The sequence below is a fragment of the Xiphophorus hellerii genome, chromosome 22 (genome assembly GCF_003331165.1).
Source record: "Xiphophorus hellerii strain 12219 chromosome 22, Xiphophorus_hellerii-4.1, whole genome shotgun sequence".
Taxonomy (NCBI): domain Eukaryota; kingdom Metazoa; phylum Chordata; class Actinopteri; order Cyprinodontiformes; family Poeciliidae; genus Xiphophorus; species Xiphophorus hellerii.
Window position 1 is genome coordinate 23158013 of NC_045693.1, and position 17001 is coordinate 23175013.

The 17001-nt window shown below is 40.4% G+C and overlaps 1 protein-coding gene across 2 annotated transcripts; it reads right to left on the reverse strand.

The window, feature by feature from the left end:
• Positions 1-315: 315 nt before the first annotated feature.
• Positions 316-10715, reverse strand: LOC116713573 (monocarboxylate transporter 12-B-like). 2 transcript variants are annotated; one of them, XM_032553771.1, is made up of 10 exons: positions 10559-10715; positions 8627-8740; positions 7508-7804; positions 6221-6324; positions 5762-5905; positions 4496-4591; positions 4137-4293; positions 1966-2703; positions 1638-1897; positions 316-738 (listed from the first exon to the last, which is right to left on the reverse strand). In XM_032553771.1, the coding sequence occupies exons 3-10, from the start codon at positions 7642-7644 to the stop codon at positions 509-511; spliced, it is 1866 nt and encodes a 621-aa protein (XP_032409662.1). In that variant the 5' UTR covers positions 7645-7804; positions 8627-8740; positions 10559-10715; the 3' UTR covers positions 316-508. The 2 variants fall into 2 exon arrangements, with proteins under 2 accessions (XP_032409662.1, XP_032409661.1); XM_032553770.1 differs by lacking the exon at positions 8627-8740 and having other exon boundaries at positions 7508-7806.
• Between the last annotated feature and the right edge of the window lie 6286 nt (positions 10716-17001).

Sequence of the window (17001 nt, forward strand, 5' to 3'; positions counted from 1 at the left end):
TAGAATCTTGTTTCTGGCCAGGTCGTGTCATACTTCACAAGAACTCAAATCCACAACTCTTGGGAAATCCTCAGAGGTCCATCACACTGCAACGCTGGTCGATGTCCTGCCCAGACGACGTGTCAAGGACAAGCTGCGTGAAGTCCCAAACCAGGGCTGCTACAACAGATCAGATTAAACTTCAAAGCTTTCTTCACTGACCTGTCTGCTGTGTTCTTTAGTCTTCATGATGATGCTTGTTTTCTAAGGTTCCCGATCAAACTTGTGAAGAAACGACTTAACTACGCTGACAACACAGATCATTTCTGTAGAGAGTTGGTTGAAATGAGGTTTTTATTAGAAGTGTCAGAGTAACTAATACACAGATTCCAAACGTCATAGAAAACCATTGAAAAAAATGATTCCATCTCCTTCCACTTCTCGGCAGTGCTTGGTTTAACTCATAAAATCTCAACAACATTACAGTTGTGGTTGTAACGTGACAAAACGGGAAAAAGTTCAAGGGGTATTAGCGCTTCCGCAACGGCACCGTGTGCGTTTCGTTTTGCGAGAAAACAGGCACAGTCTTCGACTGACATGTTTCCCTTGAGCGTTTTCCTTGACCTAGAGTCCTTTCGCACAACGCCGTCAGACGCGTAGCTAAAGACGCCGCCACGAGGACCAGAGAGCTGAGGAAGAAGGAAGCGCCGCTGATGAAGAAGGTTAATGCGTAGTTCCCAGTCTGATCTACAAACCAACCTGGAGAAGAAGGAAGAAAACGAGCCACATAATGACCGACATATTGTTACTAACACTCACCAAGGGGAAATGAACAAAACTAAGATTAGCTGATGGGTCAACAGACACAAATGCAAACCTGTTTAATCTCCAAATATATGAAAAAATTATGTTTTTAATATACAAAGAGATACATCTGCAATGATTAGGCTCTGGGGGTTAAGAAATTCATTCACTTTTACGAAAAAGAGATATACCGAGTAAACTTACTTATTTAAAGGGGCAGTATTATGTATTTATTATATATTTCAATTAACTCTCTCACCTTCAGTTGTTATAAAAATGCTATGTATTTTCATATACAGTATGTACACATATATATCAAATATGACTTAAAAAAAATTTGGCTTCATATTTTAACACCTTGAAATTGGTTCTCTGTCTCTTTAAGAAACTCCTGCTCTTCTTAAAACTCCACCTTCAGGAAGTCATCACAACAACGCTCCTCTTTTATCCCTTTACCAATGTTTTCACCGGCGTTGAACTGAGGACCAGCTCACATAATGAACGTGCAATTCCATCAGGAGTTTGCTAATTGCTGCTGGCTAGTCTGAAGGACCTAAATGGGGTAGTCACGGGGGAGGACCGCTCGTTCTGGGAGGCAGAAGCTCAGAAGTTTGGAAACTGCAGTTCAGAGGAGGAGCTTCGTCTCGGAGGCGGCGCTAGGTCCACCCAGGTGTTTTGCACAGCTGAATGGTTGCATGCATGAAGAAGTCAAGGCAACACTTCAGGTATGTCTTTGATGAGGGGATAAATGATGTAACGCTCAAACATGTCAACTTTACATAAAACTACCCCTTTAGGAAATTCAGATTAATAAAAAAACTTATGCAATACAACAATTATTGAGTAACTCTTACCTCCTATAGGTGGGCTGACCAAGTATGGGATGGCATGCAGGAAGTACACCGCACCCAAGGCCGAGGCAAGATGGGTGGAGCCCACAGTGTCAGAAGTCACGACTGGTATCAGCGCCACATACACCCCGTCAAAGTATCCGTAGAGAACGGAAAACGGCACCAGGAGCGGGAAGGAACGGAGCAAGGGCAGGAACACACAACAAAGACCCTCCATGCTTATGGCCACTATGTAGCTGAGCAGGCGATGCCTCTTTAGACACCTGGGTGGGAGGAAGAAGGTTACGACAGAGCTTTGATTTAATGATTAAAGCCTCCATTTGTCACTCACGTCCTGTCTGTGATCCATCCAAATGTGATGTTGCCCACAATTCCACTGACACCAAATATTGACATGAGGAAGGCGGCGTGCTGGTGCTCCACCCCGACACTCAGAGCGTAAGGGACGAGGTAAACTACTGGAACGCTGCAGCCAAACGCCAGAAACACAAAGGACACGGACAGGACCAAGAATCTGGGAATCCACAGGAAGCCAAACTCTTCCTTCGCTTTAAAAAAGAAAGACTGGTCTCTGGACAACGGCTGTGAGGATACCAACGGTTCAGTAGGAATTGCTTCATTGAAGTCGTCTGTTAGTGTCACTTCACTAGATATGGAGTTGTCTCTTTTTTCAGTAGCTTTCAACCAGGTGTTGCTTGACGTTGTCTTTTTATCTTTCCTGCTGCTGTCTGGAATCGTAGGACCTGATAAACCCGTCTCCTCCAGTATCGTCTCCAGCTTGTTGCTTAAAAGGAGGCAGTCTGCCATTTTCTTAGCCATCACCCTGGCAGCAGTCGGCTTTGGGCTTGGTAATAATGTGAAACTCTGCTGAAGCTTGTCTTTTTCAAGTCCGAAGTCCTTGTAGGTTCCATTGATGATGACGAGGCCCGGTTTGTCCTCCGAACCGAGGATTTGTTGCTGCTTCGGGTTCTCGCGGCCCCAGTCAGTGGTCACTGGTTCAGTGAGTTCAGTTTGCAGCACTGCAGTCATGCAGGCTTTCTCCACGTTTGTTATGTTGCTCTCCCACATCCTTCAAATAGAACAACACAAACAAGAAATAAAATGATTGGATACAATGCCCTGCAGGAGTAGTAATAATGCATGATTTTATTAAAGTCTGGACTTGGACCCACAGTGCAAAAATTTTTTATTCTGTTTATCTGACCAAGCACCTTCATCCACCTGTTTACCACATCGCTTGTGGCTAGCTGCTCCTAGGACTTCATATGTATTTCTGGATAAGCAGTTTTGATAGGAATGATTTTAGGGCCACAAGATTTTGGGGGCAGAACTCCATGCAGCAGCATCTCAAGTCCTCAAGAGGAGGACTTGAGATGCTGTAGGTCTGCAGGTAATGTAAACAAAAAATCTGACAACTTCTGCACTTCACTGAGTGCCTCTTTGAGAAGAACGCCAAATTAAGGAGATATCTAAAGATTCACCAGACACAAAATAATGCATCTTCTTTAGTCCTACAACCTGAATCATGAGGGAATCTTGTGAGATGAGCTAAAGAAGGGAGGATACAGCTGTGGCATGGGTGCTTTTGTAAAAACGAGAAATTCTTCACCCTGGATTTTAGTTTTTCCACTGAATTACTGCAATCAAATAAAAGGTTGACTTTTTCTTAATGTTTCATTGGGAGAGTTTTCGAAAACAGTAAAATATTAATTCATTGTAAGACTTGTGACACTCTCTAACCAGGGGTGACATCCTTCCTCAAACCTAATTAATTTATTATAAACTGCAATAGTGAGCAACTAGCTCCACCTGTTGACCAAAATAGGTGGAGCTGCAACATCAACTAGGAAGTTTTACTGCAAAAGCTACTCTAACTACAGCCTAGGTAGGATGTTGACTGGGTTTCTTCCAAGTGTATTTTAAATGTATTTTCATAATCAGGATCAAGTTTATTTGTGCACAGAAAGAGAGAGAAAACATAATTTTTGGTAAACAGAGGGTAGTCCATGTCCAGCATGTGTGGGATCTGGACAAGTACTGCAGCACTAAAAACTTCTCTGTGGACCCGGGTGTTTGTTTCCGCCTGGTTGTGTCTGTGTTTTGGCCGCATCGAACCATGCGGTGACAAACAACCAAATGACAGAGTAAATCAGTGGTTCCCAAAGTGTGGGGGGCGCCCTCTAGGGGGGGACGCAGGAAGCGGTATGGATAAATGAAAAAAAACAAAAAAAACAGTTACACAATAGTGTTTCACTGTAAAGATGGTTTGTAGTGTGTTTTGTTGCAACCTGAAGTGTGAAATAAACTTCAGTGGAGTTTGAAAACAAAATATGTGTATAGGTTTATTTCTGGTTGAACAATGTGTGTGCCCAGTTGATTTTTTTTTCTTCCTTTCTTTTTTTTGGGGTGGGGGGGGGATTTTATTGTAATACATAGGGGGGTCCAGACAATCTTTGGGAACCACTGGAGTAAATAACGGCGGTGATGTTGCGAAGAGCTGACCTTTCAGCTGGGTTCTGCTCCAGCGGCCTCATCAGAGCGCCACAAACACACAGGTTGGAAACAAATCCTCCCAGGACGAGCAGGGCTCCTCTCCATGAATAATGCTCGATAAGCAGCTGAACTGCAGGGGCCAGGAGAAAGGTGCCGATGCCGCTCCCTTGAACGCAAGGCGCATTGGATGGGACGGAGACATGAATAGAAAGTTATTAGGGTTGATTTGAATGTGGACTAGAGAGAAATTCAAAGGAAGAATTGTTTCAGGAGATCTCTAAAAGTAAAAACAAAATGGAGAAAAGACACAAAATACAAACAAAAAGAAAGACGGGAGACTTGATCAGTGAGGTGAAGGCGGTCAGTACCAGATAGAGCAATTCCATAAGCCAGCGCTTTCCTCTCATTGAAGTACTTTCCAACCATCGCTATAGACGTTGTGTAGCTTAGGGCATAGCCAAGACCTGTGGAGGATGAATAAAGAGCTTGTAATTTCCTAAAACCTACTATATTTTGCATGAGTGAACTAATGGAGCCATATGGGGGTAAATCTCAGAATTAATGTAAGGATGTACATTCGCAACAGCACAATATACAGTGAGTAACGCTAACAATACTAATCACGCTAATGGCTAATATAAGAAGCCATCATGAGCCTACCGTAAATGCTTACATATTAACACAAACAATGCATCTAAGATGTTTGGATTTGTTTATTGACAATGAAAAAATGTATCAAGTTTGATGTGATGGTTTCGGCAACGATACAATAAAACACTTTAAACCGTTTAAAATTTAAATTTAAGATTGAAAGGAATTAGCAAGGTTTCTTTGTAAAAGCGTAAAAAAAAAATCTTTTTCATTTTCTGATTGTTGTTCTAACATAGTTACTATCAGATGCAATAAGTTTCATCTTTTCTTTGTGTTTGAGGTAAGGTTGTTCACAGATAGATCTCAGCAAATAAAAAAGTTGAAAGAGAGCAAGATTTTCACATGAATGAGGAATGGAGCGCAGGAAGTTCCTTTGCTTTCTCCATTTGAACTTTCAGCCTCTCTCTGTTATGATACATGCGCAATTTAGAAATGTTGGTAGTCTTTTGGAAAACTCAGAGTTAAGGTTAGGAAGGTTACATTCACAAAGGAATTTGCACAAACACAGCTTCACTTAGTAACGCTACACTTGCTAATCACGCTAATCACGGTAACCGGTAATAAAAGAGTCCAGACTGGTCAAAAAGTTGAACTTTTGTTCTGTTCTGCATCAACAGTTCTCACAGCGGTTTCTTACATAATAAATGGCGGCTCACAGCAGGAAGGTTAGAAAAAAATATTTTTAATGCTGCTCGTATTTTGCTGTACAGTTCTTAAAGAGAAATTAGAATAAGCTAAACATGGCAGCTTTACAAAAGCTAGGGATTGATCCTGGCCATAAAACTCTGACTGGTGCAGCTGTAGGTTGAAACCAAATGATTATTTCCTCTAACAGTATTAAAAGCTTGTTTTAAGACATTTCAGGTAATAATTTATCCAAAATGATTGCCTAATTTAGTCTGCGGTGACAGATAATAATAACAACAACAACAATAATAACAATAATAAAGGTGTTTCCGTGTCATAAATGAATGCGTTCATACCTGTGAGGATTCCCAACGAAGCATAGAGGAATTCCAGACTGGAGGCGAAGGAGCTGAGGACCAGGCCAGCAGAGGACAGAAGGCCTCCAAGAAACACTGTTACTCTGCAGGACAATCGGTTCCCAAGAAAACTACCAAGAGGAGCTGAGAAAAACAGTTTACTTGCATTTTACATAGATTTATTTTTTTATTATTTATTCATTTATTTATTTATTTAACACACATGTAGTGCCTTACAAAAGGTTCATGGATACCTTTGAATAACTGTTTGACTTTGTTACATTGCAACAATGAACTTCCATGTACTTTATGTGCATTTACTTTAATTTTATTTGACAGATCAATTTACAAAATGAAAAGAAAAAAAAAAGAGTTAGAGCGGCATTAACTCTTCCGCAAGACACCACATGTACGAGTCCCATGAATGCCTGCATATTCTAAAAGCGATGCATGTCTTACCACAGAGCATGGTGGTGCAGTCGATCATACTGTGGATCCAAGCAGTGGTGGAGTAATCTCTCTCGAAGTACATCTGGAACTCCACGAAGAACATGGAAATGCATCTGTATGGAGGGACCAGAGGAGAAACAGTTTCAGTCCCGTCAGTTTTACCACCAACTGTAATTACTCATCTAAAACTGTAAATTATTCAATATTTGTTGGAGTTTTAAGCTTCAGAGAACATGTAGCATGTTTTTTTTAAGAAATAATTTGTATAAAAGCAAGAGACAGTGAAGACGTGATTAGCTGGTAACTGGACAAAAGGTTAGGGATATTCAACTGTCAAGTCAAAATGTATGTAAAATTTAAAATGCTCCCATTGAGAGTTTTGGAGAAAAAAAAAATCTACAGTGATGAACTGTGACTATTAGAAAATTTTCAATGCATTCTGAAAGCCTATAAAAAAAAAGTCCAATATCCCTAACTTTTGTTGAGTATTTGAGCCAATGCCCTTTCTGGTAACGAGTCTGTTCAAATTTGCTTTCACTCCCTACATGCTTGCATTTTCTCAGGGTACTCTGGCTTCCTCCCTCAGTCCAATCTTTAGTTTTCCGTGGGAATGTTTGGTGATCCCGCGAGTACCAAGCTTCCTGCCCTTTTGGCTACCAGCACCACACACCACTAACCGCAGTAGGATGGACGGACGGATTCAATTCTTTGGCAGAGGTAGCCAACGTCACAAGTTCATTGGTCTGACTCTTACCCTGTAATCTGTAAGCTCTGCACTCACTGAACTGATTTTTATTGATGTTTGTCTCGGTTGTATGATGGCCTCACTGCAGAGGGCATACAAGGCTTTTGTTGAGTGAGTCCCAGACAGTGTTTCACAAAGTTACAAAGACTTGGCTAAACACACACACACAATTTTTTTTTATTTTTTTTTTTCAAAAACAAGTTGCTAGGATGAAACTGACAAATTATACATTTTAAAACAGATTTGTTGTTGCTGAGGGTAGTAAAAAGAACTAACCTTTTAAATATGTGTATTTATTTAAAACAGTAAATATGCTTACTCAAGTGCTTAGCAAAATGTTATATAGTTCAATATATTTTGACCCTGTACACGGCTTGAGAACATTTAAAATCGTTCCTAGTTATGAGAGGTGCTGTGCAGAGGCACCTTGAAACAGTCGTGCTTTTGGCTTCATTTTTTTTTTTCTATCTACAACAATAAAATATTGAGTCAAAAGACGTGAGTGGTTTTGCACGTGGTGAGAAAACGGGACGGGATATCTTTTACGTTACCTCGTCACTGCCCGAATGCAGATGGTGGCGAGGAAACAGCTGGCGACGACCATCCAGCCCCAGCCGCCTTCTGGCGGGTTTGTGACCCTGGAGGCCCTCCTGCCTCCTCCGAGCCTCTCCTCCCCCACGGCCGCCATCACTCCAGAGGATTCACAGCTGCTGTTCTGCAGCCCACGAATGTGAGGCGCCTTTTTACCGGCCGGATTTGTTGTGCTGAAACTGAAGTGGCTCGCTCAAAGATCTTCATGCCTTCTCTGCCTCTCTTCAAACTCTTCTGACCATTTCGACTTCCTGGGCCTCTTAATGGAAAAAAAGGGGCAAGGAGAGAAACAACAGACGGGAATATTGCGTAAGCAGGGCACCATAGAACATCACGTTTCCTTTAAACTAGGCGGGATGTGAACACGACTCGTCAGTTTGTCACTGGTCTCATTACACGTAGGGGGGGGGGAAAAAACTTATGACCGTTCGACTTTGCAAAATAACTCAAGCCCAGCCTGATTTGGATGTCCATTTCAAATAGTTTTTCTTGATTCTCTATTTGAATAGCTCTGGACTTTGACTAAACCATTCCACCACATAAATATGCTTCTATTGTAGCTATGGCAACATAGGGTTAGCATCCTACTGGAAGCTAGAGCTCTCTCCCAGTGAGGATTGTGTATTCAGTAACTCCTGTCGAAAGTAATAGCATTTTAAAGTAAGGATTTAAATTTAAAATGGAGGCTCGAGAGAAACTAAAGAACACTTGTGAGGACAACAGAGAGGCTAACCCACAGTGAAAAAGCAATGCAACAGCAGGACAGGTAGAACGGACATGACTGGCAGCAGAAGGATCTGACAAGGAGGTAGTGAAACTAACTGGCATACAGCCGCTGGGAGGTGATCAATGACATGCAAGCCAAGTGTGTTTTTACACAGCAATCCAAGGAGGACAGGAAGTGATTCACCAAATCAAAAGCTAAAGACTAAAACTGAAATAAGAAACTAAGCCAATACATGAAGGACAAACCCAAGTAAGAACCAAAAGTCTTAAAAACAGAGTGAACCATCAATGGAGCATCGCAAATGACAAAAAACTAAATATTATCGAACAGAATATAAAACACGAAGACTCACAGATCATGATAATCTGCATTAAACTTGTCCAAGTGCATCTCTGTCTTTGCTGTGTTACTTGATCTTCATGATGCTGTCTGTTTACTAATGTTCTTTACCCCAGTTATGTTTACACTGTAAACAAAGTACAGAAATGTGCACTTCCTTAACGAGTTGGATGACCTCTGTAGACAACTGGTTGCACAGAATCACATTTAGGGTTGCCAATGTAAAGGGGATTGGGTAAACATGCAGACCTTAGATTTGAAAAGAACACCTCTGTTGTGACCGCTACCTGTTTTGGACCTTTGATTCTGTTATTTCCTTTTTTCATTTTTTGTTCGTCTCTCATTCTAGCTTTATTTCTTCTGTTAGTTCAGTCATGTCTCATTGTACAGTGTTGGATTTGTTTGTTATTTCGTATTTATTTCTGCTACGGCTTCGGTTTTCTTCTGGTGCCGTCTTTGTTTTGTCTTCTCCTCCAGTTTCCTGTTTACTCCCCATCTGCTGTAAGGTACTTATAATTGGTTCTTTTGTCACTCCTTCCTTTGTACATTTACCTCCCCGACTTGTTATTCACAACTGGTTCCTTCTGCGACACTCCCTCCATATTCCTGGTTTTGGAAGTTTGGCCTTTTTTCATTAGTAAACGTCTCCGACGACTCTTCTACTGTCCTGTATGCATTTTGATCCTGCTCTGAGCTCAACGTTCATGACAATTTTATACAACTGCATCCCTTCCCTGGTGGAGCAAAAGTGACTTGGTTTTGCCAAACCAAATGTGGATGTTCATTACCACCCTAAAAATAAGTAGAAAGTTACTTTTTTCTCACAATGTGTTATTTTAATATTCTAAAAAAAAAAAAACAAGGCATGACTCAATTTCCATGAATGAAATATCCAGAGAAACAAAACAAAACCCCGATTTCTCTAAAGAGATTTTTCCTCAATGTGAGGGTAAGTTACAATAAACCATTTCCTTCTTCTTCTTCTTCTTCTTTTTTACTTATTTCAGGGCTTTAGCGGCCTTAGTCCAACATGGAACAATATATTTAGTACTTTCAAGAAAACTAGATACAGTAAATTTGATCTTTCATCATCAAAAAGCAAGGACAAATATCTTTGTCATCTTTAAATGAAGATGTTTTTTTTTTTTCTATTACCCATCTGTCAAAAACTCGTTGTACCACAAAGCACACCCAGGTATTTCCTGCAACTTCAAGGGCTGAACAGAACGTTGTCAACATGCCCGCAAGAAAACAGAGGGAATCTGAGCAGAGCCAATCATCGGTCATGCTGAAGCGTTTATTTCCGTCCAAAGGTTTCTGTGTGCTTTCTTGTGCTTTGTCATTTATTTCCAGAAAGCTTATCTCGGCGAAGAGATGATGGGCCGTGAGGTCAGTTTGGGTTGGCTGACTGCATGTGTCCATTAACGTGACGGGTTTTCTCTTTCACTAAGGTACACTGGCACCGAGCCAATCCTTTATCATGCTCAGCTGTATTCCATCTCGGGCTATCGCCAGAAAAGCAGCGTGTGGCGCTCCCTAGAAAAATTTCCTGCGTTTTGGAGGCTGAAAATAATTTGAGTTAAATGTGGAATTGTGCTGTCCTGTAGAATTAGCACATACTGTATTTGCATTGAAACAAACAAAAAAGAAAAAAAAAAAAACAAAGGATTTTTTTGTGCAGGTAAACGCTTTAGCTGCAAAACAAAAAAAAAAAAAAAGTTTGTTATATATAATTTTTTTTTCTTTTTTACTGCAAGAACTGATAAAAGCTGGTGGATTAAATGAAGTGTATCCTTTACAAACTAAACTAAATTTTAGCAAACTGTTAGATGTAAATGTACAAAAACACACTAAGCATAGACTACAGAAATAAACAGACGGTCAGTGCATCACAAAACGCTATTAATGACATGACATGACTAAAAAGTGAGTGCCTGGTACTTACATCAGCCACCCCTCTGCAGCTCTGAATTACAGCCTCATGATCTTCAGATGAGGTCGAACAATGAAGGTGTTCCCTCTTTGGTATGTCCTGCTAACACCCTGACGGTGTTCAGCAAGACAAACAAGCCTGCAAACTGAAGATATTAGGGGAGGACAGAGGAGGAGGAGCAAGAAGAGGATTTGTTCATACTGGTTTTCCTTGTTTGTTTGTTTTTTTGTTCATTTCTGCACTTATAACACTGCTGCAGTGAAGCCAAGCTAGATAAAAAAAAAAATAAAAAAAAAGTACAACTGAATTACTGCCCAGCGCAGAGGATGTCAGCAAGAATAATGCTAAGATCACTGTTGATGAGAAATGCAATAAAAGTTTGCAAAGTGGTACACATTTAACTAAACCCTCCTGTTAAATTTGAACAGCAGTTTGAAAGATTACCGCGGCCACAGACGAGAAGAGGGAAAGAGGCACGTTGAACAATTTGCCTTCCTGCGAGCTGCAGATCTTAGAGGCACCTCAGTCCCTCTCCACACCTGAAAACTAGAACAGGGTGTTTCCAAACTTCATGTAACAACACGACATCAGGAACGAGACAGAGACTCGGCTTAAACACCAGGAGTTCAACAGTGTCATCATAGTGGATATTTTTTTTATTTTTTCCATTTTTTTCTCCGAAGAGTTTTTGCGGCACTAGTGGCTCGTATTTTTTGTACAGTAGGCAGACAGGAAGGAGGGTGAGGAGAGGGGGGAAGACATGCGGCAAAGGTCGTCGGGACCGGGAGTCAAACCCGCGACGTCCGCGTCGAGGACTAAGGCCTCCAAACGTGGGGCGTGCTAACCCCCTGATAACCGCCCATCATAGTGGATATTTTAAGATAAGATGAGAAGATGAGATAAGATTTTATTAATCCCTTAAAGGGGGAGAAATGATGTTTGTCCCAGCATAGCACACGATAGAAATTAGAATAAATAAATAAAGTAATAATAAGAATAAACGTAGAACAATAATACATAACAATGAGCAGCGATAGTCCCAAGGACACACACATATCGCCCAGTAGCAGATTACTAAACATATATTCAACATTTAAATCGCACAGCTCTGGAGACCATGTTTGTATTATAAAGTCTGAAAGGAAAAACAAAAAGGAAACAGCAAAAATCTTTAAGCTCTGCATAAAAAGACAGGTTAAAATCTTTGACTTAAAGAGGCGACATGAAAAGAAACAAACGTTAGCAGACACAAACTTAAATCCAAATACAATTTCTAACTTCTAGCGTCAATCCCTTTGGATTGATCGGGTAAGCAGTTCAGTGAATTCTTTGATCGGAGGCTGCAGTAAAAACGTTTTCATTCCCGATTTTGCGTTACTGCGGAAACGAAATGCTGCCTCGCCTTGCTTGGTTCGCCTGGGGGAATCTACGTGCTTTGCACCAAACAGAGCAACTCAGAAGTGCGTTGCGGAGCAATAACAGAAGAGATTTTTGGCACTTGCGGTATTTATTCATCAGTAGCACGACGTGAAGAAGGACAGAGAGAGAAGGGAAGACATGCAGGAATCAAGCTGCTCCATCAATTAAAAAAAAACAACAAGGTCTCCTGCAGAGATGCTCTGGTATTCTGGAGTCAGTTAGTCGGATCACGTCGATGTTACATAAAAGTGGCCCCATAATTGATCCCTGAGGAACCCCATTATACTGTTTTTTGCTGACCCAGGTTAATAATTACCAAATTACATAATAGTCCCTGTTCAGAAAATAATATCTGAACCAGGAGAGCTGAGTACTGCACAATCCTCCCCATTCTGACAGTCTATTCATTAATATGTAATAATCAACTGGGCCCAGTACAGCACCAACGCCAAAGTTCTCTAGATTTATTGCCAGTAAGGTACAATTTATAACCAAATTGCATGTTCTTCCATCTAAGTTTTTAAATACATATATAAACTTGTTTTATTTTGTGAATGTTGCACATTTTCTTTTTCTGGGACTAAATCTAGCCTAGATCTTTACACAGTTTGATTAGAAATGTTGTAGATTTTGCATTTTAACGACCTTGATTACAGTTTTCAATGCTTGCAGATTTTAAAAACCCCAGTTTTGTGCCGATGGTTCAACATTTTAAAAAAAAGGAGTTACGTAACCTTTAAGCAAATCTAGCAGCTCAGTCTCAAATTCTGTTCATGCCCGAGGTTTTCTTTCGATGGGACACTTGAGAGCGTATTTCAGCAACCTCAATAGTCAATAAATGATACACAAAATTCATATTGGCCGAATGCCAATGAGAGAGAAATGTTCCATTTTCGTAGAATTTTAGGGTCTGGTTGTCTGGTGCTTTTGAACAATTTGTCCAAAATGAGTTAATCATCTGCGCAGCACCGTTTTGCTCTGCTGCTTCACAGTGGAAAAGGTCCTGGGTCAAATTCCAACCAGGTCGGAGCTTCTGTGTGGCGTTTCTACGCTCTCCCTCTATGCATTGGTTGGGTCTCACTGGGCCACTCCGAGAAAACCGACAACAAATTTGTGTAATAACAGAAAAGGAGTCGTAATCCAACTCCCTTTTTTTCTACAAAAGTCTATGCTAATATAATGAAAAACAAACATCTTGAACACTTTTTTTTTTTTCAAATCCAGTTTTAGTTTAATTCTTTGTTAGAAAAAAAAAAAAAAAATCTCTTCACATCAGTACATACACATTGCACAAAGGCAAGGAGCCTCTTCTTTTTGAACCGTCGTTTATCCCCCTCCCAATCAAATCTTTTGTTTATTATTATTATTCTTTAAACAAAATGTAAAAGCAGCAGCAGAACTGACTCCCTACGACCAGCACTGGGTCTCCCAAACTTTCCCGCAGGCCTCAGGGGGGCCGAGGTGAAACAACTAGCACTGAAATACAGCAGACAGAAAGCAAAAGGCATCCCAACAGAGCAAAACACCCCGACAGCTCGAAGGAAAAGTCCGATTAGACATTACAGCTCGCAGTCTGTTCTTATTCGCCCCGTCAGTGGAGTTTAAAAACCTCCGAACATGAATACAAACAACCGTTAAGTGCACAGAAAATACCCCAACGAGCGATATCGCCAAACACGTACATAAATATTTAGTAAAACTCTCAGCTGCTGAATTGATTCACAGCTTTTCGAAACTTTTTGTTGTTCGATGCGTGTTCCGTCTGCGGTTTTGGATTTCGAGACAAAAGTGCCGAGCTGCGCTTGGGAAAAGCCAGGCTCTGAACAGTTAAAACCACTTTGTCAGACAGACAGATTTGCTGGTGTTGTAATACGTCATGTTATTGTCATTATATTCAATATTATTATGTACAAATCTCTGTACAATCAGACACAGAAAGGTGATCAGATCTGTCCTGCCACTTGAGCACTCAAAAAGGACAGTTTAAAGGCTGGACATGCTGGAGCAACAGGATGATTGACCATATTAGGAAAACGCCGGAGGAAACGAGAGACGGGCAAAACGAGTAAATACAAAAAAAAAAAAACAGTCTAAGATTTCTTCCCTTCACCACTTTAATCGATTTAATCTACAAAGATCTGCGGTTTTTCTTTTGTCATGACTTTAACGTTCAAAAGTAACTCGAACCTGTTGAACTTTGTGCGAGAAACTCATGTTTCAGTCTATGCGTAACTGGTTCTACAACATCCAATGAGCGAAAGTCGACGGCGGAATCAGCAGGACAGAAACCATCAAGTTTCACGCAGGATTTCACAGAGAGGAAACACTAACTGCTTTGCATATTTAAAACAAAAACAACAACAACAAAAAAAGAATTAGTATTTACAAGCAAGACAACTCTGTTTGCTAAAGAAGAGATCTAACAGATGAGTTAGTTACTGCATAGCTTTTTAGTTTAGATTTCTCCACTGCTGATCGTTTGCAGCTCAGGCTGACGCTTCCTTATTTTATTTATTTATTTACTTTTCATTTGTTTTACCAAGAAGTGGTCCCGGCTGGAAATGGACCCCGAGCTCCGCAATGAGAAACCTTTAAAATTACACCACAGACATTATTCAAGATGCATTACTACACTTACATCTGAAAAAATAGCAAAATAAAAACAAATTGTCAGGGATTCTCAACATTTTTTCTTTTTCTTTTTTTTTTACACAGACTCGGGACTGGTTCAGACCGATATAAAAATCACAACTTTTGTACAATCATTAAGGAGGCTGGAAGTAAAAATAGCATCTTTATCATATAGAGAGCATATCTTCTCAAAATAACTACATGTTGCAATGTGACATCAAGGCAAAGGCAGACGAGGAGCAGTAAAGGTAGCACATAATTAACCATTCGGGACGATCCGCTCAGAGCCGACGCGCTCTGCGGGAAAAACAGAGATATGTGTTCAAGTGAGACACTTTCCAGGAAACTTCACAGCACATGGGAAGGTGTTTGATTAACATCTCTGTACAATAACCAGACAGGGTTTCACAGCAGCCACACTGGTTCTGTTATGCCAACCAAAAACAAAAATAAAAAGGACAGGGGTAAGATTTCTTTTTTTTTTTTTTAAAAATGAAAATCGTAAAAATCAAACATCAAATACAAAAAAAAAGGTTAAGAAGAATGAAAGCTCGTGCCTTGTATAATGTTCCCAAGTACATTTTCTCCTGTCTACTATGTATGGTTATATAATTATTTTAAATTTTATCCAAACCATTTTTTATTTATTTTTTTTTAAAGTTTAGAGCATATTGCACCTAACCAAATTTCTACCAAGACAACTTCGGTTGGTAATTCTTGGGTTTGCGTTCCCATTTCGCCCCTCCCTCGTGCCTCTATCCCGACCCCGTAAACAAAACATTTCATGCCAACGTGAGCAAACCTTTGCATATCACTTTTTATTGTGGTTAGGATGCATTTAGGAACAGCCAAATAGTTTTTAAAAAACTGGTTATTTCCCAAAATGTAAAAGATTATTAATCTTGATCATATCAAAAATAATTGAGCAACTTCCCCACATAATATCCATCAATTATTATCCACAAACTTGAATAAATTTGGACAGATTACGACTCATTTAAGCTGAGGCGACTGCTGAAACTTTTAAACCACGCCCATTTGGTTCTGCTATTCCGGCCGCACGCTCTGAAAACAAACGGGTTGCGATCTTGTCGGGTTTCCTTGAACGGTGCAAGTTACTTTAAACCAGCGGTCGTCATGGTGTGCGCGCCACAGATTTCGTTGCCAGGTACGAACTGAAGCGCGGTTGGTGTGAAATGTCCAGTAAAAAAAAAAAAAAAAAAAAAGGCTTTATATCGCAGTTAGCACTAACAGTTAGCTATGAAATGACGAAAAGTACAAAGGTATGAAATGGCGAAGGGGGAAAATAATTAGTGTCTCTCTACATGTGACCAACTACACTCTATAACCCCCACCCAAAAAAAAGAAGAAAAAAAAGACACAAAAAGAATGTAGGCCAAACAAAAACCCTGTTTTGAAGTTTAAAAGAAAAGAAGCTGAAGGGCACGAACAAAGTGAAACCAGGCAGACGTTTAGGAAAGGCAACACATGTTATGGGTTTTTCCAGTTTAGGAAAAAAAAAAAAAAAAAAAAGCAAACAGGTGGTACATGGTGACCAACCCCTGGGTTGATTGTAAAGAAAACTGGCACCTGATGCACTGAGGTCATCATCATTATCCAAGTTGGAACAAGGCAAACAAAGGGGGGAAAAAAAAACAACAACAAGAAAAAACAAAAAAAACAGAGCAATGTCAATTTGCAGAGTCATCACAGCAGGACTGATGGTTCAGCGTCGGGTGATTCCAAAAATCACCTCTTTAAAGTACGAATTAAACACCGACAGTGTTTCACAGCAGCCTCTCCGCGAACGCTTGCATAAGTGAAGGAGCTTAGAGTCTCGAATGCAACGGGTCGTCGATGACGCCCGTTTCCTTTTCTCGTATTGTACGCTGTGGGCGTTTGAGTCGAAGTTGGAAAAAAAACAACAACAAAAAAAACAGCTGAAAGCAACAGAGCACATAGGAAAAGAAAAGTAAGGACAGGATAGCAGCAAACACGTTATGTAGCATGGGAGGGCAGGGGATGGGAGGGTCGAGTCCAAGTCTGTGTTAGATAACAGCAATCGCTCATTTCTGTCAACAGGACCTTCAGAGTACTTGGTCAGCTAACGAGGAGCTCATTAACAGATCATGTGGGGCAGGTGAGACTATCAACAGAATGAGGCAGTAGTGATGAATTTTATAAATCACGGTATGTAAACTGGTTTGACTAAAGAAAAATCTGAAAAAAGCCGTTTTTCACAGTGCAGCTGTTTTAAGAGACGGGAGGCTTTAAAAGGTCAGAGGTCGGAACGTGAAGGTTGCCGGCAGCATTACAGGACAAAATACATTTGTGATCTTTCCGTTTCTCAAAAGATCTGGCGACTTATGAAATATGAGACCAGCTTCTTTTAAGTAATATTCAAT